The following is a 25564-nucleotide window of genomic DNA, read 5'->3' as shown; positions in this document are numbered from 1 at the left end:
TACAAAATTATTAGGTAGGTCCTAGTTACTAGTCATCACACTCCTCATCAATCTGGGGCGTTGATCAGACAATTAATAAAAGCGTTGGACACGTCAAATTTCTATTGATAATCATATATAAGACCAACTTAACCTTAATAAGGTTATGCCACGCCTCACATTTTTAGAAATTTCACGCGCCCAACGCTTTTATTTAATTGTCTGATCAACGCCCGAGATAGATGAGGAGTGTGATGACTAGTACCTGGAACCTACTTAATTATTTTCTAGCTTTTAGTATTATTATTACTTCATGTAAGTATTGTTTTCAATAAAACGGTTTAACTTAGAAATTTTTTTAAATTATTTTATTTATACTCAAGTCCATTATATTTGTGTAATGCAAGAATGTGGTAAGAACATTTCTAAATGAAAAAAACAACAATGTTATTGTAGAAAATACGTATTTCATAATCAAACTTTTTTTACAATTATATTTGTGCCTGTTGTTTTGGTTTATTTCCACACTCACAGCACCGTTTTATATGCGGTGGACTTCCACAGCGCAATAAATTAAGGCGAACTTTCATAAACGCTTTGGTCGTCTTGCTTCGATCTGACGCTTCGGCATACCTATAATATAACAATGAGACTCCTTCCAATTTTTCTTCGTAGTAAACACAATTTCTCAACTTTTTGTTTCCCTAAACATTCGACCTAACCTAACCTTGCGTTGCAAGATATATATACATAGGTGCGGCCATCAGCGAACTTACACAAACGCCTTTTTTTGCGTGCTTACGCTTTGACAGCGCTAAACAAAAAACAATTAAACGCCTTGCAGTTATCTTTGCTTTGAATTGAACGTAGAAAAATATACTTGTGCAAACTGCCCTAGTAGTGAAATTTTTCTTGAGGAAAACATGTTACACGTGTGGCTCTAAATTGATCTCGCTTTACGTATGCTTTCCCATTGTTGGAGACCACAAATCTTCTATTATTTATATTTCCGTGGAAGTATATTCAACTATTTCAGTTGTAAATACTGTTACGAATATTAGCAAAACTAAGGGGTGCTGCTATCTCTAAGCCGATGCTAAACAGTGATATCATGCACATCCATAGATCAATCATTATGTATCTACATAAACGAAACAATAATGCGTCTACACATATGTACCATGTACGTATACGAGCAGCTGAGAATCAATGCACAAACACATGCATATATCTGAGATACTCCTGAAAGTATGCAATAAGAGAAGCTATAAAATCGTGCGATTGTAGTTACAGCTAAGAAATTTGAGAGCTGATGGACTACTAGACTCTGCAAATGGAAGCGCCTAGAAGATGCGAACGTTAAAATCAGAGAGTATAAAAAAGGCAGCAAATGTAGAGGCGCTGAAATTCAGTTTGAGTTGAGCTATCAAGCAGTTATTGATTAAGCACGCAATCTGTCGGGCAATAGTCGAGTTTCATTTGAGCTATCAACCAGTTTGGTTGTTAAGCAAGCTAGTTGCAAAGTATAAGTGTTATTGTGAAGTACTTTAATAAAGGCCATTTTCCATTATTCAATATTGGAGTTATTTATTCAACAGTTTAGTGATTCGAACTTAGCAGAAAGGCAAATAAGAGGATTTGCAAGTAAAATCGTTACAATACATACTACTAACTTTTGTTACACTATGAAATGCAACTCAGCTTAAAGTAACCTGACGTACCAAAAATTCAACTCTAGACCTGATATGTATTTACATCAGGTGAGCGAGGCTGTTTGTAATTTTAACGTTTAGCGCTTAGGTGAGACACATAGTATGGTACACTATGATGCCGTCCGTCTATCACAACGTGGTCGATCTGATTGCGGGTATTTCGATCTGGAGACAGCCATGTAGCTTGATGTATATTCTTATGCATGAACCTAGTGCTGGATATGACCATGTTTCGAGCACGCGCAAAGTCAATCAGCCTCAGCCCATTAGGAGAAGTTTCATTGTGTAAGCTGAACTTTCCGACTCTGGGGCCAAAAGCACCTTCTTTCCACACCCTTGTGTTAAGTTCGCCAATCACGACTTTTTTATCTTGGCGGGGCAGCGCTCGTATGTGCATTCTAAACGTTCATATAAAGCTTCTTGCACCTTATCGTCTTTCTCCTCTGTCGATGCATGGCCGCAAATGTATGATATGTTACAAAATTTTGCTTTTATTCGGATAGTGGAGAGACGTTCGTCCACAGGTGGGAACGCCAGTACTTGGCGACAAAGTCTCTCTCCCACCACGAATCCGACACCGAAACTGCGCTTATTTATATGGGCACTCCAATAGATGTCACATTTTTTAATCATCTTTCTCCCTTGCTTGGTCAAACGCATTTCTTGGATAGCGGTTATGTCGGATTTTGCTTTGACGTCATCAACCAGCCGGACATCTGCTCAATGCCATCTAGGGAACAGACATTGCAAGTGCATGCGCTCAAATCCTTGTCCTTTAGACGTATGCCATGGTCGTCATCAGTTAAGGGTTGTCTTCTTATCCGAGGGCATAATTTGCTTTTCATTGGAGTGTGGTTTGGCGTGGCGGGTCCCAAGCGCAGCGCACAACCCATTCAGCGGGGATGAAAATATTATTTGCACTTTTATATAATGAGCCGCTTAATCTAAGACAGACGCCCGCTTGCAGCTGCACCTCGTGGTGGACAGACGCTACCCATTAAAAATCCCCCAGATAATCACTAAACCGAGTATGTCAGAATGGCCTTGCTAGGCTGTTGGCTTCTCACATTAGCTCACCACTAAACAGATGTTCAGTGGTTACCCAGAGGATACTTGGCCGCAAGCGACCGGAAGTAGTGAGGTGCTTGAACCATATTCAAAATAATCGCCATGGCCATTCACAGGTGAATATCGGTCAGAAGGTTTCCCCACTTTCGTGGACATCTACACACGGCTCCACCATTCATTTCTGCAGTCTACCAGTTATGTAATTTTGGGTTTCGCCCGAACTTTGACTTTCTTACTTGCTAACTATGTATCTTTAATTTCTTCTATCATTTATAACATAATTTTTATAATGTATATCTTATATTTTACAGCATTCACATGCCATGATCAAGGATCATCATGCTTATGTTTTGCACCGCAACATCAATTATTAATATCATGTGGAAAAAAGGGCGATATTTGTATATTCGACGTGAGGCAAAGAACCCTTAAACATCGATTCCAGGTAAATATATAACAAATATCATTTAAATAAAAGTAATTGTAATTTGTTAAAATAATATTTATCTTAGTACAATAAGTCCGCGCAAATTACCGAAAAAATTGTAGTGAAGATACAAAAATACGTAGTGTGGTGAAATTTGATCTGAAAACGACTGTAAAAACTGCAGCTCGCTTCTAAAGCCTTAGACGAATATTTTCTTATTACACGTCGTTATAAAGAGTGTTTCTGAGTCGTCAAATTCCGTCCTGCGCTAGATTCTTGCTGGGATTTCCAATGCCTACATTTTAACTCAAACATTTAAACATATACACATAATTCAAATAATGTCCGTAGTCTGAAGGCTATGACGTTGAGCTTGAAAGCGGAGGGTCGCTAGTTTGATTTTCACCAAAATTAAAAAAAGAAAGCTTTTTTTTAGTTTTCTATTTATAAGCATATTTTTAAAAAGCTATACTTCGCTACTTCCAATACACGGAATTTAGAAATGAAGTAACTTAACTTTTATTTTTTGAATATAATTAAGGGCTATGTTTTCTAAAACCTACATATTTAGTGGTTTTTAAACCATTTGTAGTCGCGACTCAAAAATGTATGTATGTATGTATGTATTTATTTGAAAATTTGTTCCTAGCACAACAATTTTGACAAATTATTTAACAGTGCTAGTCATGAATAGCATGAGCTATAAAAATTGAACATTTATAATAATAAATTAGATTAATCAAATTAAATTAAATATAGCGGACAATAGTGAAATATTTATGTATGTAAATGTAAATCTTAAAACTAAAGAAAAGTAGTTAATAAATATTAAAGACAGCAGTAGTGATGATAACCTTTGGCTGGTTATAGATTGAATAGTATTTAACAAATAAAGAAAGAAGACACAGAGAAAGGAAAAGGACTTAGAAATGAACATTTTAACAACAACAATTTGAGATCCAGTTTAAGAGTCGTTAAAAAATGATGTTAGCTCTTTTCTGAAGTGCAGAGCATTACTTAAGAGTCGAAGACTAGTAGGTAGCGAGTTCCAAAGACGTATTGCAGTAACAAAGAATTGGCACTCAGAGGTTAGCGAGCGGTATCTGATGTGCTTAAGAAGAAGCACCGATCTTGATGATTGCAGAAAAATAAGCTTACGATATAGATAGTCAGGTTCCTTCGTGTGTATCAATTTATGGAGGAAGGACAGTGTTTTGACTTTTAAAAGATTTTCGAAAGAAATGTTTAGCAACCTTTCAGCATGTTGAGATACGTGGTCAAATCTTTTCAACCCATAAACATATCTAGCAATGTTGTTGTAAACAACATTTAGTTTGTTCTTGCACAGATAGTCACAGTTTGAGTAAATCACACAACCATGGAGTAGCGTAGGTATTAAGTACGCTTTAGCCAGAAGTAGTCTTATGTGCAAAGGCGTGAAATACTGTGTTAACCATAGTGTACGAAGCATTCCATACACTTTCCCAACCGTTCTAAAAATATGGCCTTTCCATGTCAATGTTTTGTTAAAAATTACACATAAGTTTTTCGCCGTATCTACGTATTCTATAACGGAATTGTCGAACACTACATTCTCTAAATCATTAGTGGGAAAAGACCGTCTATGAATAACAATACATTTTGACTTATTCGGGTTTATACATAAGCCATTCATAGCAGCCCATGAAAATATTTGATTCAAATCGTGGTTTAAGTTACTTATGCACAAGCTAGTTTGATCACGAGGACAACACGTAAATAACTGCACATCATCAGCGTAGATATGAACATTACAATACTTAAGGACATCGGGTAAGTCATTGATGTACAGAACAAATAACAGAGGACCCAGGATAGAGCCTTGAGGGACGCCTCTTAAGACATGAAGGAAGTCCGACTTTTCACCATCTATGCATACTGCTTGAGTCCTATCGCCAAGATATGATCTTATAAGGGCAACTGCATGACCAGAGAAGTTAAATAGGTTTTCCAGCTTCCTACAGAGCAGAGTGTGGTCTACAGAATCGAAAGCTTTGGAGTGGTCAAGAAGTGTTAAGAAGGCAATGTAACTTTCATCCACTCGCTCACGACTTTCTTCTGTCACAGATAATAGTGCCGTTGTACAGCTCCGCTTTGACCTGAAACCGGACTGACTATCTGACAGGAGCTTGTATTCATGTACATATGATACGATTTGCCCATGTAGAATACGTTCAACGACCTTAGAGAGGAAAGGGAGTATGGCTATTGGTCGATACTCATTATTTTGTTTACGGATTGGAATAACTTTTGCAGCTTTCCAGTATATTGGGAAGACACCGGTCGTCAAAATTGAGTTGACCAAGTCAGTAATGTGGGGAAGGATTTTGGGAAGAATGACTTTTAAAAACTTTGAACATATACCATCAAGCCCCATTGCGTTAGACTTCACAGAAAGTATGGCTTGGACAACATCACAATTATCGACAAAAACAAACTCGAAAGGGCTAGTGTCAACATTAACACGCACGGAGTAGTTATCAATACACACATTGTCGGCTGAGTTTGGTAGTCTTACTAAAGTATTATTTATTTCGTTGATGTCGACATCAGGGGGATGAGACAGGTCACTTTTGGGCTTACCAATTCCTATTTGTTTGATTTTGTTCCACTTTTCCTTTGTATTCAAAGCAGAACTAAACTTATACTTAAAATAATTTGCCTTGGCCAGCCTTATGGCTTTGTTTGCAATAAGCCGAGCTGTTTTAAAGCAGCTATGCGCTTCGACTGTTTTGTACCTTTTCCACCGTGAGTAGGCTTGGTTACGAAGGTGGATAAGGTGTTTTAATGTAGCATTGAACCAAGGGCTATTCTTGTATTTAGGTATTTTTATTATTAGTGGAACGTGATCATCGAATAACTTATTTATATTATCCTGCAGAAACTTTGTCTGGTAATCAACCGATGTTAACGTACGAATCAAGCTCCATTCAACCGACTCAACGGACTCAGCAAGGGAATAATAATCTATACTTCTGTAATCGCGATACGCGAACGAACTTGGCCTACATGATGTTTGGAAGTTGTAGTTTAGGAATATCAGGTCGTGTTTTGAGAAGCAGGAGGCGGATAGTTGCGTGTAGTGAATCATTTTATGAAGATCATTGACAAAAAATAAATCTAATAGAGAAGAGTTAGTATTTGTGAAATGCGTTGGTATAGCACAGTTTGTGGGAAAAAGTCCCAGAGATTCCATGCTTTGTTTTAAAGTGGCATCCACCAGTAGGTTACTATTAAAATCTCCAGCGATGATAATATTGTTAGATACTCCTTTAGCCCTTTTTTTTCACTGTTCACTGCACTCACCTTGCACTCGAACGATCGAATCAGGTCCGCAAGACAAATAAAAGAAAAAAATGATAAGAAGAGGAATGATTTTAGTAACGAAATTGGTATATTTAAATGCGTTGCGATTGCGCGCCAAGATCGACTGTATCGTACAAAATTTTACAAATTGTGAAAAAGTTTATATATGAAGGTATATGTGTGGTGTGACAATTTATGTGTGTGAACGTGTTAGTGTCAGTGTGTGGTGTGTTAAGTGGGTGGCAGGGTTGCATCTGCAAGTGTGCTGGTGTTGCCACGCTCGTTTAGCCATCCCGGCCCCCCTAGGCGAGTGATCAGCCTAGCAATCGTTGTAGCTGCTGCAGGGTTGCCACGACGTTACTTAGCCCTGATGGGCGACGGCTGCGCTGCGTGGTTGATGGTCGACGAGGTGGTGCTTGAGGGCGATAGCGGGCCCCTGGGTGGGTCCACTGCCTTGGATGCTGGTTCTGCTGCCAATAGGGAAGTGGTGCTTGTGGTTGGTGATGAGTGCGTGGCCGTTGACGCACGTTGTTGCGTGGTGATGGCACGACGGCGACGTTGCGCCTTGGTGTCCGGTGGAGCAGGGTATGGTGTGGCCTGTCACACAGTTGGCATAATGTGCTGGAGGTACACTCCGTCGTTGCATGCCACAATGCCAAGCAATTTAGACAATGGCCGTGCGCTTGTGCCACCTGCTGCCGTTGAATCGGTTGCATGCCACGAAATATTGCGCATAGGCGTAGCGCATGTGGGCGGCGGCAGAGTGGGCAGCGCACGCCATGTGCCACTACCGGATCCCTTTGTGGCGTTTGCGGAGTGGCCGCTATGTTAGACCTCTGCGATGCAGGACGAGGACTTTGGTCCGGTGGGCCCGTTGCTCGGGATGCAGTGTTGCGCGGCGCTGCTGTCGGGGTTGCCCGTGCTCGGGGAACGGTAACCGCTGAGCGGATGGTGGGTTTTGGGGCGGCTTCATCCACTTCCATGTCCATGATACCCTGTATGGAGAAAGAATGGGCTTTAGTGTCTCATAAGGGCATATTGATTGCTTGATAGAAGCAGCTTTATGGACATATGTAAATATATCAATATAAATATCTTATTTATCATTTAAGCTGTTTTCGATTGGGTTTTAAAGCATATTCGTTTAGATCGGTTAATTTGTTTAGGTTTGGTTTATTTTTATGCCATTAGATATTTGTGTGATCAATATTATCGGTGTTAGGGTCGATAGGTAAAAAGCAAAGCTTTACGGGCGGTCGAGTGAGTGTACCGTTTTGCGTACGCAGGTCAACTACTCGGATGTAACCGTCGGAGCCATAATGTACCTTTTCAATGCGACCTAGCCGCCATTCAGTTGGAGGGAGACATTCGTCATGAATTAGGACGCATTCTCCAATTTTTGGAGCTTCTTGTGTATTTTTCCATCGATATCGTTTAAGGAGGTCTTTTAGATATTCCTCCTTCCATCGGCGACTGAATTCGTGATGGATAATTTTAATTCGTTCCCATCGATTTATGAGGGATAGTGAGTCCACATTTGCGTCAGGGATAGCCAGAAGTGGAGCTCCTCTCAGAAAATGCCCAGGAGTAAGGGCTGTAAAATCGGAGGGGTCTTGCGAGAGCGCTGAGAGTGGCCGGGAATTTAGAACGGCTTCCACTCGTATTAAAAGAGTCGTAAACTCTTCAAATGTAAATTTATTATTGCCAGCTGTTTTCTTAAAATGTAATTTAAAGCTTTTTACTGCTGATTCCCATAGTCCACCCATGTGTGGTGCACTGGGGGGAATAAATTGCCAGTTAATGTCTTGGGGTGCGTATTTTTTAATGATTTCCGGCGAGACTTGCTGAGCGAATTGTATGAACTCCTTTTCGGTGGCTCTTTTTGCACCGATAAAGGTTTTTCCATTGTCGCTCATGATTTTTGAGGGAAATCCTCGCCGTCCGACAAAGCGTGCAAATGCCGCGAGAAAAGCTGAAGTGGTAAGATCAGAACATAACTCTAAGTGCACCGCTTTTGTCGTAAAACATACAAAGACGGCCACGTAACCCTTCGTTATGGTAGAAGACCTTAGCATCGAGGCCTTTAGCTGGAAAGGTCCGGCAAAATCAACACCCGTAATAGTGAAGGGCAGAGTGAAATTGCAGCGCTCAGGTGGTAAAGCTGCCATGATCTGCGTGCGCATCTTCTGTTTATGCAATGTGCATACTTTACACATGAAAATGCACCTTTTTATTAACGGCTTTAGTCGGGGTATATAAAATTCCTGTCGGATCATTTGTTGCATTAGCCGAGGTTCGGCGTGTAACATTAATATATGCAGGTAATTAATAAAAAGTGTGGCAAATGCGGATTTTTCCGGAATTAATATAGGATGCCGTTCATTGTAGCTCATATTGGAGTTTGCTAGTCAATGGTAGAAGCAGACCCTTCGAGTCTAAAATGGGGGTAAGCACTAACAGTGGGCTCTTTTTGTCAATCGGCTTTGATTCCGTCAACAATGCCTTTTCACTGTTGTAATATCGATTTTGCGTGAATTCGATTAAGGATATTTTTGCCCGCTGCACATCTTGATGCGTTAGAGCATAACTTGAGGTATTTGGGATTCCTCTTACTTTATTCTTTAAGCGATTTACAAATTGAAACATATACGCTATTACCCTTAACGCTCGGGGGAACGACGAAAATCGCTCAAGGATGTCGTTTTCCTCCAGAGTCGCATGGAAGCCTTCGATTCTTCGACTTTCCGGGGCTATGATATTACGTGCAGGGGACTTTGGCCATGATTCTGGTGATTCTATTAGCCAATTAGGGCCATTCCACCAAAGTGTTGTGGTTGTTAGGTGCAGTGGTTTGCAGCCTCTTGTGCCAAGATCCGCAGGGTTATCAGCACTGGCTACATGTCGCCAAGTTGCTGGCCCAACTAGGTCAAGAATTTGAGCCGTGCGGTTTGACACGTATGTCTTCCAGGTATGCGGTGGGTTTTCTAACCAAGCTAAGACAATTTCTGAATCAGACCACAGATATAATTTTCGATTGCTTAGCTTTAAGCTGCTTTGTACGGTTGAGGCTAGCTTGGCGAGCAGAAGTGCTCCGCATAGCTCAAGCCGTGGAAGGCTTACGTTTTTAAGGGGTGCGACCTTGCCTTTTGCAACTAATAAATGGCTTGTAGTTCTGTCATTGTGTTGCGTTCGTATATAAATAGCTGCGCAGTATGCTTTTTCCGAAGCATCGCAGAAGCCGTGGAGTTCCACATGATGATCGGGTGAGAAGTTCACCCACCGAGGTATTTGTATCTCGGAGATAGTATGCAAGTTATTTGCAAATTGGGACCATTTTATTAACCGAAGTGGTTTGACTACTTCATCCCAATCTGTTCCATCTAGCCATAATTCTTGTATAAGGATTTTCGCTTGTATCATAATTGGCGCAAGCCATCCTGCGGGGTCGAAAAGTTTTGCCACAGATGACAGAATTTGTCTTTTCGTTTTTGCTGATATTGCAGATCTTGACTCAAGCGTGTATGAGAATTGATCTGATATCGCATTCCACTGTATGCCCAAGGTTTTGGTGGTGCTCTCTTTTTCAAATTTCAAAAATTTTGTATCTAATAGATGCTCTTTATTTATATTTGCCAGTATTTCTGGATGGTTTGCAGTTATCTTTTTTAACGGGAAACCTGCTGAATCAAGAGCTTTGATGACTTGATGCAGTGATTCACACGCTAGGGAAAGGCTATGACTTCCAGACAGGATGTCGTCTACATATGTTTGAGAGCTAAGCACCGGGGCGGCTAGAGGTAGTTGCGCTTTGGTATCTTTTGCTAGTTCATGCAATGTTCGAATGGCCAGAAAGGGAGCGCAGTTTACGCCAAATGTCACCGTTTTCAGTTTGTAGTCTCGTATCGGACTACTAGGTGAATTACGAAATATTATACGTTGGTAATCTTGGTCGTCTGTATGTACAAGGATTTGTCTGTACATTTTTTCGACGTCACCATTGAATACGTATTTATACGTACGCCACTGTAAAATCAGTAGCATTAAGTCGGGTTGCAATGTTGGTCCCGTATATAGAACATCATTTAGTGAATTGCCCGAGTTCGTTCTTTTAGATGCATTAAATACCACTCTTACTTTTGTTGTAAGTTTTTCAGGTTTAATAACTGCATGGTGTGGGAGATAAAATGATTTATATTTACCGTTTGCAATTTTTTCATAGGAATCTACTGCTTCCATATGATCTAATTGTAGGTATTCCTCGAGGACGTTATCATATGAGGTTTTTAGATCGCCTTTCTTAAGTAAGTTTCTTTCCATACTTAGAAATTGCTGAAGTGCTGAGGTTCGTGATTGACCTAAGGCGAGTGTATCTGGATATTGGTGTTTAAATGGTAGTCGAACGACGTACCTCCCGTTACCTGATCTTGTAGTTGTGGATTCATAGAAAGCTTCACAATACTTATCTTCAGGTGTAGTAACGGGTATGGGAGGGAGTTCTTCCACTTCCCAAAATTTTTTCAATTGTGAGTTAAGATCGTCATTCGAAATATCTTCCACTTGCGTTTTGAATGTGAAGATTTTCTCTTTGACTTGGCCGCTTAAAATCCATCCGAAAATGGTATTTTGGGCCAAAAGGGTGTTGGAAATTTTCTCAACACCTTCTAATATTATTTGGGGGATTAAGTCGCTTCCCAATAATATGTCGATTTGATCTGGTGTATGGCAATTAGGGTCGGCTAGTTTCAGATGCGAAAACTTTTGCCAATGCTTGCTGCTAATGTTATAGCTTGGAAGCACATTTGTAAGTCGTGGTAGAACTATAGCGTGTGCTTTTATTCTTTGATCGGCGTTGTGAGAAACCAGGGTAATGAGGCAGATTTTAGTTGAGTTTTGTACTACTCTTCCGCCCATACCTGAAATTTCGAAATTGGCTGGTCTGGTTGGCAGATTCAACCTGTTTTGAACCTTAGAGGTTATGAAGGATCGCTGTGATCCTTGATCTATAAGGGCTCTTAATTTAAACAATTCTCCTCGGTGTTCTATAGAAACAATTGCTGTGGGTAGTAAGGTTTTGCTTTCATTATCGGAATGAAGCGTTTGAATGTTGGCAGATTTTGAACAACATGGTTGTTCTTGGCAATTTTCGGGATTTCCCGTTTCGGGATTTTCAGACGTAGCAGTTGCAGCTAGTCCTGTGGTTCTTTTAGCGTTAAAGCTATTTTGGTTATTATTATAATTGTTATTATGGAGCAACGAATTATGTCTCCTTTGGCAATGTGAGCAGCTGTATTTGCTCGGACAATTCTGTAGCGAATGAGTACTAGATAAGCAGTTCGTACAGAGTTTTTTGGTTCTAACCAGATTATTTCTCTCATTTACTGACAAGTTTTTAAATTTCTCGCATGATCTTATTGCATGACCTCCATTGCACAGTTCGCATGACGGATATCTTCGTTGTTCTGAAGTGAACGACTGGTTTCTATTGAAACTCTTATTGTTTGAATTATAATTATTGGCTTGGGGTTTAAAGAAGTTTTTGTTTTGCATTTGTTGCATATTTTTTGGCTTTGTTGCTTTATTATCTACCCGTTCTGCGATTTCGAACTGGGTGGTGAGGAAATCTTTCATTTGTTGCCACGTTGGGCATTTTTTTCGGGATGAGAGAGATTGCTCCCATAAAATTAATGATTTTTCTGGTAGTGTGGCAGCGCAAATATTTACCAGAATGGGGTCCCAGTTTTCAGTGGGAATATTTTGGGTTGCTAGAACCGATAAACAGTTTGTAACTGTTGCTTGTAATTTAAGAAATTCCTCACTTGTTTCTTTTTGAATTTTTGGCAAGTTCATTAATGTGGTTATTTGTTTATCAACCAACACTCGTTCATTTTCATATCTACTCTTTAACGCTTCCCAAGCCAGATTAAAATTGTCGTCATTAAGTGCGAATTGTTTTACTATAGCCCCTGCTTGACCTTTGGTTTTATTTCTTAAATGGTATAATTTTTGGGCTTGTGATAACTTTGGGTGATTTATATATACGGCTGTAAACATGTCCCGGAAGGACGGCCATTGTTCATAACCCCCATGAAATACTTCGGTATCACATGCTGGTACTTTAAGATATATGCCTGAACTTGCTTCGTTATTTCGTATTTGGGGCAGCTCTACTCGTTGAGGTGGAGTAGGTGCAGTAACCGGCTTTAGAAGTTTGAGTTGATCGGAGATCATAGCCTTTGTTTCTTCGTATCGGTCTAAGCAGTTTTCGTATTTTGAATACGCCGAGTCTTTAAAATGGTCAGGTAACTCTGAATCGTCGGTTTCGATAATTGCGTCATACGCAGATTGGAGTCGTGTCCAAAATCTTTCAAGCGATTTTTCTTTTACCTCGAGAACCGATTCCGTGTTTTCCTCTATAGGTAATGAGGAGAATCTAGTGCAGTATTTTATGACACTGTCACTTTCTGCAATGAATTTTGCAGCTGAAAAATCTTTCCCTTTTTTGGCTTTTGAACCCTGTTTTGCGCGTGTAGCGTCTGCAGGGGTACCTTGGGGTTTTTCTTCATCACCCATTTTTGGTGGAATTAAAAGAGGCGTTTTAGGGTCAGTTGACATTTATTTCAAAAATGTGTTATATATGTAATATATTTGTGGCTTTGTTTTCTTCACTAAGTGGAAGTTGTTTTTATTTTAAATAAATTTTTTTTTTTTTTTTTTCCGCGTTTATAATAAATGCAAATATAGAGGTACAAATTTAATTATGATATGTAATTTTGTATTTATATTTTTTTTGTTTCTTTTGTTTTGCGCGCGACTGTAGTTTCTAACGCGGTATTAATTTAAGTAATTAACTAATGCAATAAATATGCAATCAAACAGATCTTTGTTTATGTTTTATCAAACTTAATGCTTTTATGCTAAAAAAGTTTGTTTATTAAGCTATTGCGGAGGTGGCTAAACACAAGTTAGTGTGCTTGTTTATTTGTATGTCTAGAACAATAGATAAATAACAAATTTGTTTTGTTTTGGTTTTCTTTCCTTTAAAGTCAAGGAACTGGTGATTTGGGTTTTTTCTTATATTGCAGCTTTGTCGCTGACCAAGCGTTTATTTGTTTGTGCAAATTTTACCCTGAATATGCTTTGTAATATATGTATTTAAGTACTAAGTAGGTAAAGTAAAGTGCGTTGGAAATGATTATTATTTTTCCTTTTTCTTGTGCCTACTGCTTATTTAGTTTACACAATCCTGCCTTTGCTTGACTTATGGATATGTTAAGAGACGCAAGCAGAGGGGGTATTGCGGGATAAATTTGCAAGTGAAAACTTGAATGTTAATTTGTTTTTGTTTTATCGTGATTAAGTTGCGCTTAGCAACCAGAAAAATAAGCAGTAGATGGGTTTTTTTTTTTTTGTGTGTTGTCCTTTATTATGGATCTATATTTGTATGATTTGTATATGGGCTCAATAGTTTATTTTACCGTATGTTTAGATATAAGGTTGATCAAAATATGTATATTATGTTCTTTTTGGGTGCAAACAACGGGACTATAAATTTATATTTGTATATGTAATATCGAAATATGTGATATGTATATATATAATATAGTACAAATCCTAATTTTTGCCGCAATTAATTTTTTATACTTATATATATGTATATATATATATTTTTTTTGTTAAGCAATCCTGCTTCGAGCTCTTTTTTGAAAGGCGAAGGGGTATTGCGGGACAATATTGGCAAGTATATACTTGCAATTACAGCGGTCTTTTTGGATTTGCTATTGTGCTAGCACCGGAAAAAATTTATTAGCCGTTAGGGAATAACAATTTATTGTTAAAGTATCTGCTTCCTTTTTTTTCTTTTCCACTAAGGCAATTCTACTATTGGTTAGATAAAACTTACCGCAATCTATCAGAGGTTAGAGTGAGTACCTGTGTTGTTGGTATTAGTAATAAGTTTTAAGGTATTTTTTGTTAATTTTTGTTTGTGTTATAAATACACGCCCGGAATTATTTTTAACCCTCAATTTAATTTTTTAAGCGTTTAATAAATATTTTTAAAATATTGTGTTTTGCGGATTTTTAATAAAATATTTATTTATTTATTTTTTTTTCTCCCTAATGTGTATCCAGTTTCACTGTAGTTATATATATATATATGTTTCATATGTTTTTGAGGTTTTCGCGCCCGTTCTGTTTGTTTTATTTTATGTGATTTTTTGTGTTTTAAGACCCGTATATGCTTTGTTGTTTTTGTAAATATTTATCGCGCCCGTATTATTTTTGACTTATTAATTTTTTATGTTCAATGTATGTATTTTATGTATATTTTGTTAGTGCACTTGTAACTATTTTGCACTTGGGCTTTTGTATAATATTTATGTTATTTAATTTTTTTTTGTGTGGACTGTATTGTCTCTTGTTTTTTATTTTTTGTTTTCACTGTCCATAGGTGCCTTTCTTTACGGCTTGATGGACCATAGATATTCCTTTAGCCCTTTTTCTTCACTGTTCACTGCACTCACCTTGCACTCGAACGATCGAATCAGGTCCGCAAGACAAATAAAAGAAAAAAATGATAAGAAGAGGAATGATTTTAGTAACGAAATTGGTATATTTAAATGCGTTGCGATTGCGCGCCAAGATCGACTGTATCGTACAAAATTTTACAAATTGTGAAAAAGTTTATATATGAAGGTATATGTGTGGTGTGACAATTTATGTGTGTGAACGTGTTAGTGTCAGTGTGTGGTGTGTTAAGTGGGTGGCAGGGTTGCATCTGCCAGTGTGCTGGTGTTGCCACGCTCGTTTAGCCAATTGTCATAGTCTAATAGTAACGATTGAAGAAATTCAATAAACGCGGAAAAATCTACTAGTCGATTCGGTCTATATGCACAGCCGATAAGAAGCCTACTATTGTTATCAGAAAACATATGAACAAACACATATTCCACAGGATCACCTGGACTAGAACAACAACACAATTTACAGGACACACTACTTTTTACATATATCGCAACACCACCACCATGACCACTTCTATCAACTCTGAAAAGTTGGTAGCCATTTCTCTTCACCATATCATTTCTATGAAACGAAGAAAACCATGTTTCTGAAACACATATGACATCAATATCGGAGCCTTCTGACAGAAACCTCAACTCGTCAAGCTTTTTATAAAGGCTTTGCGCATTGATATGAATAACTTTCAGCCCGTTGGCTTTTTTGCTGACTATGCGCACCAAAGTAGATAGACAGTCTTTGGAACTCGGGGACTCATTATCGGAGACCAACATTATAAAAATAATTAAGTGAATGATTTACACTGAATTTGGCTAACAACATAATTAATGATTTTGACTCTCGAGAAAACTCAGGCTGGGGACTGCTTCGGGTCGGTCGCCGAATTTTCGCTTTATATGCACCACACCCCGCATTGTGAACACCGATGAAACCTTTTTCCTCTTCTTTAGATGGATCGCAGCCTTGAAGATCTCATAGTTGTTTTTGGTCAGCGATGCATTAACAAAGATAGGCTCATTGGAATTTATTCCCACATGCACGAGTCGCAGCCCTTTGGTGTTGTTGTGGCGCCTGAAGCTCGCAATCGTTTTCAACAGCGTATTTCAGTCCGCGGGTGTGTAAAATTTAATGATAACGGCGGGATCAACCGTACCGTGGGGTAGTTTGCGTTTCGGCCGAAAAACACTTTTTAGGGGGGGTGGCTGTAAGTTTAGCGTGAAGCGGAGGTGGTGGAAAATCTTTTGTAAGTTTTCCCCTTCCTCGAAGGGAATCCCATGAACTCGGACGTCGCATGCAGCAATTTGGAGTTCTTGCTTGGATATAAAGTTTTCCTGCTTACATACTCTCTGTTTTAGTGTGGCTATTTCATTTTCGAGGTGCCCAATCCTCTCAAACATACCCTCCATGCGATTAATTCTACCACTTAACTCGTTTAACTCCTTCTTCAGGCCTTCAAATTTATCTTCCAGTTTTCTGCATGTAAACTCCATCATACGCTTTTCTGCTTCCATTATTTTATTGGACAACGAGTCATTGTACTTTATGAGTCGTTGGTTGATTGTACGGATAAGGTTAGGAGATGTATCGCTTAGACGAGGAGCCTTTTTAATTGTTTCAGCTTCATTGCCCAAGGTCTCGCCACGACGCTTTCCAGAATTTTCAGACAAATGATTTTAAAAAAATCGACGATGGTGCTATCCCTTTAATTGAAAGCTTTCATTACTTCACTCGACATTGTATGCATGTAGTGATTCAATACTAAATATAAAACTCAATCATACTTTTATTGGCCATAAGAAATGAAATGGAATATGGGCCATAAAATGTGTTCAAAAATCGAAACAACAGTTAAGATTGACACCGATTACAATGACTGAAAATTAGTTCAATTTTTAATGAAACACTAATAAAATAATTAAAAAATTTTTTTTTTAGTTGAACGGTTTTATTGAGGCGTAGCATAACCTGATTAAGATTCAGTTGGTCTTACATATGACTATCAATAGAAATTTTACGCGTCCAACGCTTTTATTTAATTGTCAGATCAACACCCTAGATTGATGAGGAGTGCGATGACTAGTACCTAGGACCTACATAATTATTTTCTAGCGTTTAGTATTATTATTACTTAATGTAAGTTATGTTTTCAATAAAACCGTTTAACTTAAACTTTTTTTAAATTATTTTATTTTTTCATAAATTGATTTCTATTTCTGTATGTAATATGTGTTCCAAATATGTGCCAAATCGGACTACAAATACGATTTGCGATTTGAATAACTCGATCCTTGCGCCACCTGGCGGGGTTTTGTTTCATAGGTCGCTTTTTATTCATGTATGTATTATGCAGGCATGCTTAACCAACGAACCGATATCATTTCGTTATGATAATTAACGTTAATAAACGAAACAAAGTCATTTCGTTTCGTTTATTAACGTTAAGAACGTCAAATTAGCGAAATGATTTCGTTTCGTTTTCTGCCATATCAAAACGAAATCAAATCGTTTATGTTGATTATTAATTTCAAACTATGCTGGCAAAGCTGATTGATGGCGGAGTCATTAAAGGTGAAAGCATTAGCCAAGCTGATTGCAACTTTTCTCATGAATTTTGACAGTACGAACATTTCTCAGAGTATTTTTGACATTACCACAAACGAATTACACAAACAAACTACATGGACATTTTTTGATAAACGATTAGCTTAACGTTAAGGTGCATCCCTGGAATTATGTGTTCCAAATATGAGGCAAATCGATTTTTTGAAATATTTCGATCCGTGCGCCACCTATCGAAGTTTTTTCTTTTTGTTGCATTGTCATCGGGTTCTGAACTATATTCGAAGTTTCAAGCTTGTAGCTTATCGCGAAGTTGCTTAAATTTTAATTATAAAATTCGCTCACAACGGCCGGCCGGCCGCTACACAGAGTCAAGCTAAATAAAACCATTTAATAAAACCGTTTAAAAATAGGAACAGTTGAACTTTTTTATGACAATTTTAGGTCAATTCGAGGCAGAATATTGTTACTAATTTAAAATTATAATTATCCTATACACCTTTCTTCTTTACGCCATAGTAATAATTTGGCGCGATGTACATCTGAGGAGATTAAGGCCGTATGCTCTCCTTCAATTGGTAGCGAGCTATTTCTTAATTTATTTGTACAAATTGGCGGAAAATATAAATTTAATGCCGACTCCGATCGGTATCTACAAGGCCAATGAGTTTGCTGAGAAGTTTTTCATGGCGAAATATGTCTGGAGTGTTTGCTAAACCACTTCCGAGGGGCGACTCGGTGTAGAACACCTTCTTCAAAAGTATTTTATTATTGACAGCCATACTTTCGAAATGGTAAAGGCCTTCGTTTATTTAGCGGGCAGCATTAACACAAACAACAACACCATCCTAGAAATCCATCGAATAATCACTCTTGCCAACAAATGCTGCTTTTGACTGGGTAGGCAATTGAAAAATAAAGTTGCGCAAACGAAAATCATGATCCACAAGTCACTTATTGTACCCGGTCTGCTCTATGGTGGGAAGCAAGGACGCTGCCAAAATCAGCCGAGGCGGCTCTGGGAACATTCGAGCCTCGACACGACGGCGAGTGCCGAAGAAGATTAAATGATAAGCTATACGAGATTTTTGCAGACATCAAGATAGTCCAGTGAATTAAACCCAGCGGCAACGTTAGGGCTAAGCCATGTTAAGCGAATGAAATTTGATGTTCCTGCCAAGATGGTATTCTTATCGGAACCCGCCTAAATATTTCTTTTACGACCCTTAAAAAGTTCAAGTTTTTATGACGACCGGCAAAAAGATATCATTCAAGGTCGCCTTTTGCCTTAAAACTAATTTAAAACAAAAAAGGAAGGCATATATTCCTCCATTTAACTTTAAGTTAATTTCTATCGAAAGAAAAACAATTTGGTAAGGATAATTTTTTGCTTGAGATCCTCGATAAAGAGTCCCGCGACCCACAGTATGAAAACCTCTCGTTTAGGTAATCAATAGAACATAAAAATTATCTGAGCTAGTTCCGGTGGGAAAGCAGCATACTGTTGTCCGTCTCACGTGGAACTCCTAACTCCGTATAATTAAGCTAATTGATTGCATATTTTTGAATATTTCATTATAAATGCATATTTTTGCATATTTCGTGATAAATTCATATATTTGAATTTGAAATGTTTTCTATAATTTTAAATTTAGTTCCAGCTGCGATAAAAATTAAAATCGCCTTTAACTTTGCGCTTCCCAACACTTGTCGAAAGCTAAAAATGAGCAAATGTAAAAATGCTATTTTTGTGTTAATTCTGTCGAATAGATCAAACGCGATTTAAGAATTATTTATTTAATGAAATTATTTAAAGAAATATAATTGAGATTTTAATATGGAAATTTATAAGAAAGAAAACCAAACTTCCATTTTACGTCCGCTTGCTACGGTTGCACGATTCGACCCCCTTTTTCATTCATTCGTTAGTCTTGTTCAATTTTGTTCTTAAGCAGTAGCCAGGTTGCCATCTGTAGTTCACAACTCGGCCCTTCCTGATAGATTGTCACTCCGAGGCGATTGGTATGCTGGACACCATTCATTTCTTTCGTCATCTTGCTCAGGACCTAATGTACACCAAGGTTTCATGTTGTCGTTGGTGAAAACGCCTGTGTAATTTCTACCCGACTTTTGTGCATTTGGTAGGTTTTCAACCACATAGCGATCATAAGGTAGCACCTTTGTTACTTGATACTGTAATGAACCAATCGCATCGGTGCCTCCGTTGGCTCCCTCATGGTGCACCATCTATGCAAAGAAGCTGGCCTCATTAACGTTTGTCATTCCAGCCACAGACTTCTTCACTTAGACAATTTTCCAGAAAAACATGAATTGCTGTATAGATATTTAAAACAGATATACAGACCGGTTAATATATATTTTTCTTTTCTATGATGACTTACTTTTTCTTTTCATCGAGGTAATCATTTTAAGGAAAAGAAAACTATGAGACCAACATTCCTCGCACACAAAAAAAAAAATGCAAAAATTAAACAATTATAGAACGACTCAGCAATGAAAACAGATAATTGGATTACCTAATTTCATCGCTCTTACTCGATTAATAAATAATCTAATTCAAAGCATGTAAATCAATACCAATAACAGGTCTGTATATATAATATGTATAAATGAGTATAAAAGATGGGGCACTTACCGAATCATCCTCCTACCGCTGGCCAGTTGATGGAGTGTTGATGGTTGTTGCTGGGATATCCTTAGGAAGAAAACATAATCACCTTTTTTTATTTAGCACCTTTTCCAAACATTACCCCTTTTTTTTCTATTGGAATATTTTTTTTTTTCCGGCTTATTACTTCCCTCACTCACCCACTGCGACTACCTTAATCGTTACACAATAAATTTTCATATCTTAGAAATAAAGAAAGAAGTTTTTTTTTTCAAGACTGCAAACTACCAACAAACTATACTAGCCGCTGCGCCTCCAGTACCTGGAGCAAAACTCCTGCCGTTATTTCGGACTCCAACTTCATTCTGCCTCTTTTCTTGCTCTCATAGAATTCGCTTGTTTTACATTAATTATAAACGCAAATGAAATGCTGTGATTATTATTTTTTTAGTTTATTTTTTTTGTACTAAGTTCGCAAAAAACAAAATTTTTCCTGTATTTAAAATATTTCTCAATTCAAAACTAACATTGATCATGGCTTAGTTACGCCTCTCGCACTGCTCAACTTTACAAATCGAAATTTTTGTTTTTTTTTTTTTTTGTTTTTTTTTTTTTTTTATAACGTTCAGCGAATAAAGGGGGCTTTCATTTTATTTAAATTCTAAATTTTGTATTAAAATTTTCACATTATTTGTTTTTTTTTTTGTTCTTCACGAAAAAATTTTTTTTCTGTTTAGAAAACTTTTCGGCTCATTCGTGTAGGTGTTTCTTCAAACAATATACTTTAAGTTTTGTTTGTGTTTTTTTTTTTGTCTCAACAAATATGCCTTTTCTAAACTTCCAAATAATAGAAAAATTTTCGGTTCACTTCTGTAGATGTTTCGGGTTTGTTCACATTCAAACTTCCAACTAATTAATTTTAATTTTCGATTTTTTTTTTTGTTTTTCTTTTCCACCAATTAAAAATATATATTTTTTTTTTTTTAAATTGTTCTATGTATAAATTTCGGTTCTCTTGATCATTTATTTAAATTTTTTTTCTTCGATTTTGATAAATTTTAAACACATTTCATCTAAAATTTTTTTCTTTTATTTTTGTTTTGGTTGTTTTGTAAGTTTTCAAAGTTTCACTACCTTCACTAAGTTTTCTGTTTTTTTTTTTGTTTAAATTTTTCAAACTTTTTTTTTTGTTCTTCTTTTTTTTTATTTAAACACCTTTTTTTTTTGTTTCACGCGGTACATGAAAGGGATTTACAACTTATCCCTCGATTTTAAATTTATATAAAAAATTTTATTTTTCCCGGACAACCACCGGTCATGTTTCAACTCCTTCAGCAACTGACTTGTCCAACTTTTTGCTATCCGTTTCCAAGCTCGGTAACCGCCGCAATTAAGCCACTTGCTCTCCAAAAAAAATTGTTTGCGAACTATTTTCTATACAAAAAAATGTTTACGAGCTATTTTTCCCCGTTAATCGGCTGTTTTCGAACTATTTTCCTTTGTGTAGTTTTTATATTTTCAGTCTATTCAAACCTATAGAATTTATATTTTTCTCCCATACTTCCCGCGGTTATTTTTTTTTTTAATAAGCAATCTCTCACACAATTTCTGCAACATTTTTCTACAATACTCCCACAGTGTAAGCCCTGCTGTTATGATACCTGTTACCATCTGTTCTCACTTCTGTTATTAGAACTTATGTTTGAACTCATTAATGTAACATTAACTTGAACTTCGAAACTGCTCATATGCTATTAAACCATCTATTTGGGCTTGTCCTGTTAACATCATACAGGTTTGCTATACCTCTTACTAATATACGAGAAGCATTTCCTATGGCTACCGGAAATAGAATGCTAATATCTGGCGGATATCCGTTGAACCTCACAACACAGATCGTTTGCTCCTGCTGATATGGATCCCGAGAGAGGAAACGGTCTGAAGGCACAAAAATCATAATCGTTGAGTATAAAAATACCATACCAGGGAGAGTAAAAAAAAAGATATCATAACTGTGACTAATTTACCACAAATCTTTTGCATGATATGTTCCTACGACTTTGCCATCTAGGTCTTCCAAAAGGTAATAGCAATTTCCCTTCACGGCTTTAACCCTCGCTTTTACTCCAGTAGGTGCTAGCTTAGCATTAAAGTTTTTGGGTAGATTGCTCTGTGCAAAGCTTCGACGCGTTACTATTTGACCCACTTGAAAACTTCTAATCCGACTGCGTAGATTATACGAGTTGGCGTTTCGGAGATGAGCTTTCTCCAGATTTTTCTTTATTACTTCCCGTATTAACTGAAAATTGTCGCTACGCTCCAGTTTTACCGTATTGTCACTAAGTAGATTCAGATTCCGCAGAAGCTTATAATCAGCGGCGTGTGTAATCATGTGCTGTCCAAACATTGCGAAATACGGCGTATAACCTAAAGATTGGTGCAAGCTGTTTCGGAGCGCACAATTAATGCTGATGGTAAATGCATCCCAATCTCGTTGATCTTTTCGTATGTAGCTTCTTAGGGCTTCGTTGATGGATCTGTTATCTCGCTCAGAGGCATTAGACTGAGGGGAATAAACAGCTGTTGTGATGTGGGAGACACCATATTTTTGCAAAAAATGCTCAAACTCTTTGCTTTTAAACTGGCTACCATTGTCGGTTACGACACTTTGGGGAATACCAAAGCAGTAAAAAATATTCTCTTTCAAATATTCTATTATTAAGTTCGATGTAAACTTCTTTACTGGCTTCAAAAATACGAACTTCGTGAGATGCTCCAGTACAATTAGCAAGCCAATGTTACCCTTTTTGGAACGCGGAAATGGTCCTATCAAGTCCATATATAAAATTTGAAAAGGCCTATCTGAAACGATTTGCTGTCCCATTGGTGGTCGTAGTGGCTTTGATGGTGTTTTCGACGTTTGACAGCACTCGCAGTTCAGTACATATTGGCGTATCTGTATGACCATGCAGGGCCAATAGAACCGACGTCTAATACGTTCTACCGTTTCTGCTATACCGCCATGCGCTGCTGATGGTTGCTCGTGGGCAGCAGACATCAAATTGTGACGTAATTCTGTAGGTACATATAATTTCCATACATTGTCATCAGTATCGCTGTTACCAGTTGCGAATTCGGTACGATAATAAATGTACCCATCAATGACTGGGAAGTCCGGCAAATTTGAGGACTGAAACCGAAGTTTTAATTCCTCATATTCAGGCTAGTTAAAGGCATCAAATCAATTTCCGGTAGGACTGGAAGTTCTATAACATTAATATCGGATTCTGGCACGTCCTCATACATTCGAGACAGGGCATCCGCGATTACGTTCTCACTACCTTTTTTGTGCTCAATTGAAAAGTTGAGGCCTTGCAGTTTTATGGCCCACCTCGCTAGTCTCCCACTCAGATCCTTTTGTTGCATGAGCCAACGCAAACTAGCATGATCGGTGACAACCTTGAATTCCATCCCTTCAATATACATCCTAAAATTTTTTATTGCAAGAACAACGGCTAGACATTCAAGCTCTGTCACTGAATAATTCCGCTGCGCTTTGTTCAGCTTCTGTGACATGTATGCTATTGGTCGTTCTTGACCGTTCTCATCTTCCTGCATCAAACATGCCCTACTCCAACTTGACTAGCATCACATTGTAAAATAAAAGGTTTGTTATAGTTGGGGTGTATTAATATGTGTGCTGAAGTCAATTTTTCTTTGAGGTCCTCGAAAGCTTGCTGGGCCTATGAGTTCCACACAAACTGTTTTTTCTTGGAGAGTAACTCGGTTAAATGAAAATTCGTCGAAGCATAATCATCAATAAATCTTCTATACCATCCGGTCATGCCAAGGAATCTCCGAAGTTGACGTACAGTCTTCGGAATAGGGTAATTCTGGATTGCAGAAATCTTTTCTTTGTCTACCTGGAGAGATCCGTTCCCCACTACAAAACCTAAATAGTTGACTTGGCTTAGACAAAATTTAATCTTTCGAATATTAATAGTTAAGCCAGCCTTTCGCAATAATGCGGAGACTTCGGACAAGTGAACCAAATGTTCATTAAATGAAGACGACACTACTAATAAATCATCCAAATATACGAAAACGTGATTTTTCAAGTTATATGGTATCACTTTATCCATAAGTCTACACATAATTTGTGGCGCATTGCACAATCCAAAAGGCATCCTTTTGAATTGGTACAGTGGCCTGTTAGGAACGGTAAAGGCAGTCTTTTCCCGTGATCGCTTTTCAAGACCAATTTGCCAGAAAGCATCTTTCAAGTCGATCTTGGAAATATAATGCACGGGAGGAATCCTACTTAGCAATCCCTCAATAATGGGAATGGTATATGCATCCTTTAACGTTACCTCGTTTAATTTGCCCGAATCTAAGCAGAACCGAACCTTTCCAGGTTTGACAATTAACACTCCTGGTGAAGACCACGCCGAACTTGGAGCTTCTTCTATCACTCCTAGTTCCAACATTCTATCTATTTCCTGGCATAGCATTTCCTCTACGGCTGGAGATACCGGATAAACTCTCTGCTTTATGGGTTTTGCATCTCCTGTATCTATGACATGCTCCACTAGCTTGGTTAATCCCAGCCCCTCTCTATCGAAGTTAGGAAATAATTCTATAATAATATCTAGTTGCCTTCGTTGCTGGGTATTCAGAGACGCCACTCCCTCGGAATTAGTTTCTAATGTATTTATGTGACCGCCTTGGGTCTCAATCTTTACTTTTATATCGAACTCATTCCAAAAATCCATACCGCAAATGGCTGATTCAGTTATTGATGGGACTATCAAAAATTCTATGTGTTTAATTTGACCATTATAGTTAACGGCTACAGTTATTATACCGTTTATTTGTTGTCGCTGGCCATCAGCTGTTTTCATATAGCCACTAAAGGCTGGGGAAGTAGAATTCTGCTCTAAAATGGTTTTGGCCAACTGACCACCTATCACGCTTTTATTCGCACCGCTATCCAATAATGCTAACACATTTTCACCTTTAAAGTTAATTCGTATATAAGGCCTAATATCCGAGATTTTGCAAACAATGGCTGAGATGGTAAATTTTCGTAAACGCTTCTTTTTAGCCCAGAAATTCTTCATTCGTTGTGCCGAACGCGAAACAATTTTTGGTGGCGCTGAGAAAATTTCAGCGCGACGCTGGTTGTACTCGGCTAACCGGACATGAAAAGGTCTTATAGGGGTTAATTTTGGCTGGCAAGATGGCTTGGGAATCATGTCGTTGGAGTTGACAAGACTTTTGCTGTTATTTACATCCGAGGCTGGTAGTTCGGATATCCCCTTCTGC

At 37.9% G+C, this 25564-nt stretch overlaps 2 protein-coding genes across 2 annotated transcripts in view; one reads left to right on the top strand and one right to left on the bottom strand.

The window, feature by feature from the left end:
- Positions 1 to 25564, top strand: part of Rbcn-3A (Rabconnectin-3A) — a 2573828-nt gene that overhangs the window by 2363409 nt on the left and 184855 nt on the right. The window contains exon 37 of the mRNA XM_067779516.1: positions 3071 to 3204. Within this exon, the coding sequence (XP_067635617.1) occupies positions 3071 to 3204 (134 nt within the window). The remainder of the gene's footprint in view (positions 1 to 3070; positions 3205 to 25564) is intronic.
- Positions 6846 to 7520, bottom strand: LOC137247649 (uncharacterized). Its single transcript, XM_067778622.1, has one exon. It carries the CDS (start codon positions 7518 to 7520, stop codon positions 6846 to 6848), a length of 675 nt encoding a protein of 224 aa, XP_067634723.1.

This window comes from Eurosta solidaginis, chromosome 4, assembly GCF_040869045.1.
Source record: "Eurosta solidaginis isolate ZX-2024a chromosome 4, ASM4086904v1, whole genome shotgun sequence".
In the NCBI taxonomy this organism is placed as follows: domain Eukaryota; kingdom Metazoa; phylum Arthropoda; class Insecta; order Diptera; family Tephritidae; genus Eurosta; species Eurosta solidaginis.
Note: the sequence above shows the minus strand (reverse complement) of the source record. Positions and strands in the feature narration are given on the sequence as shown.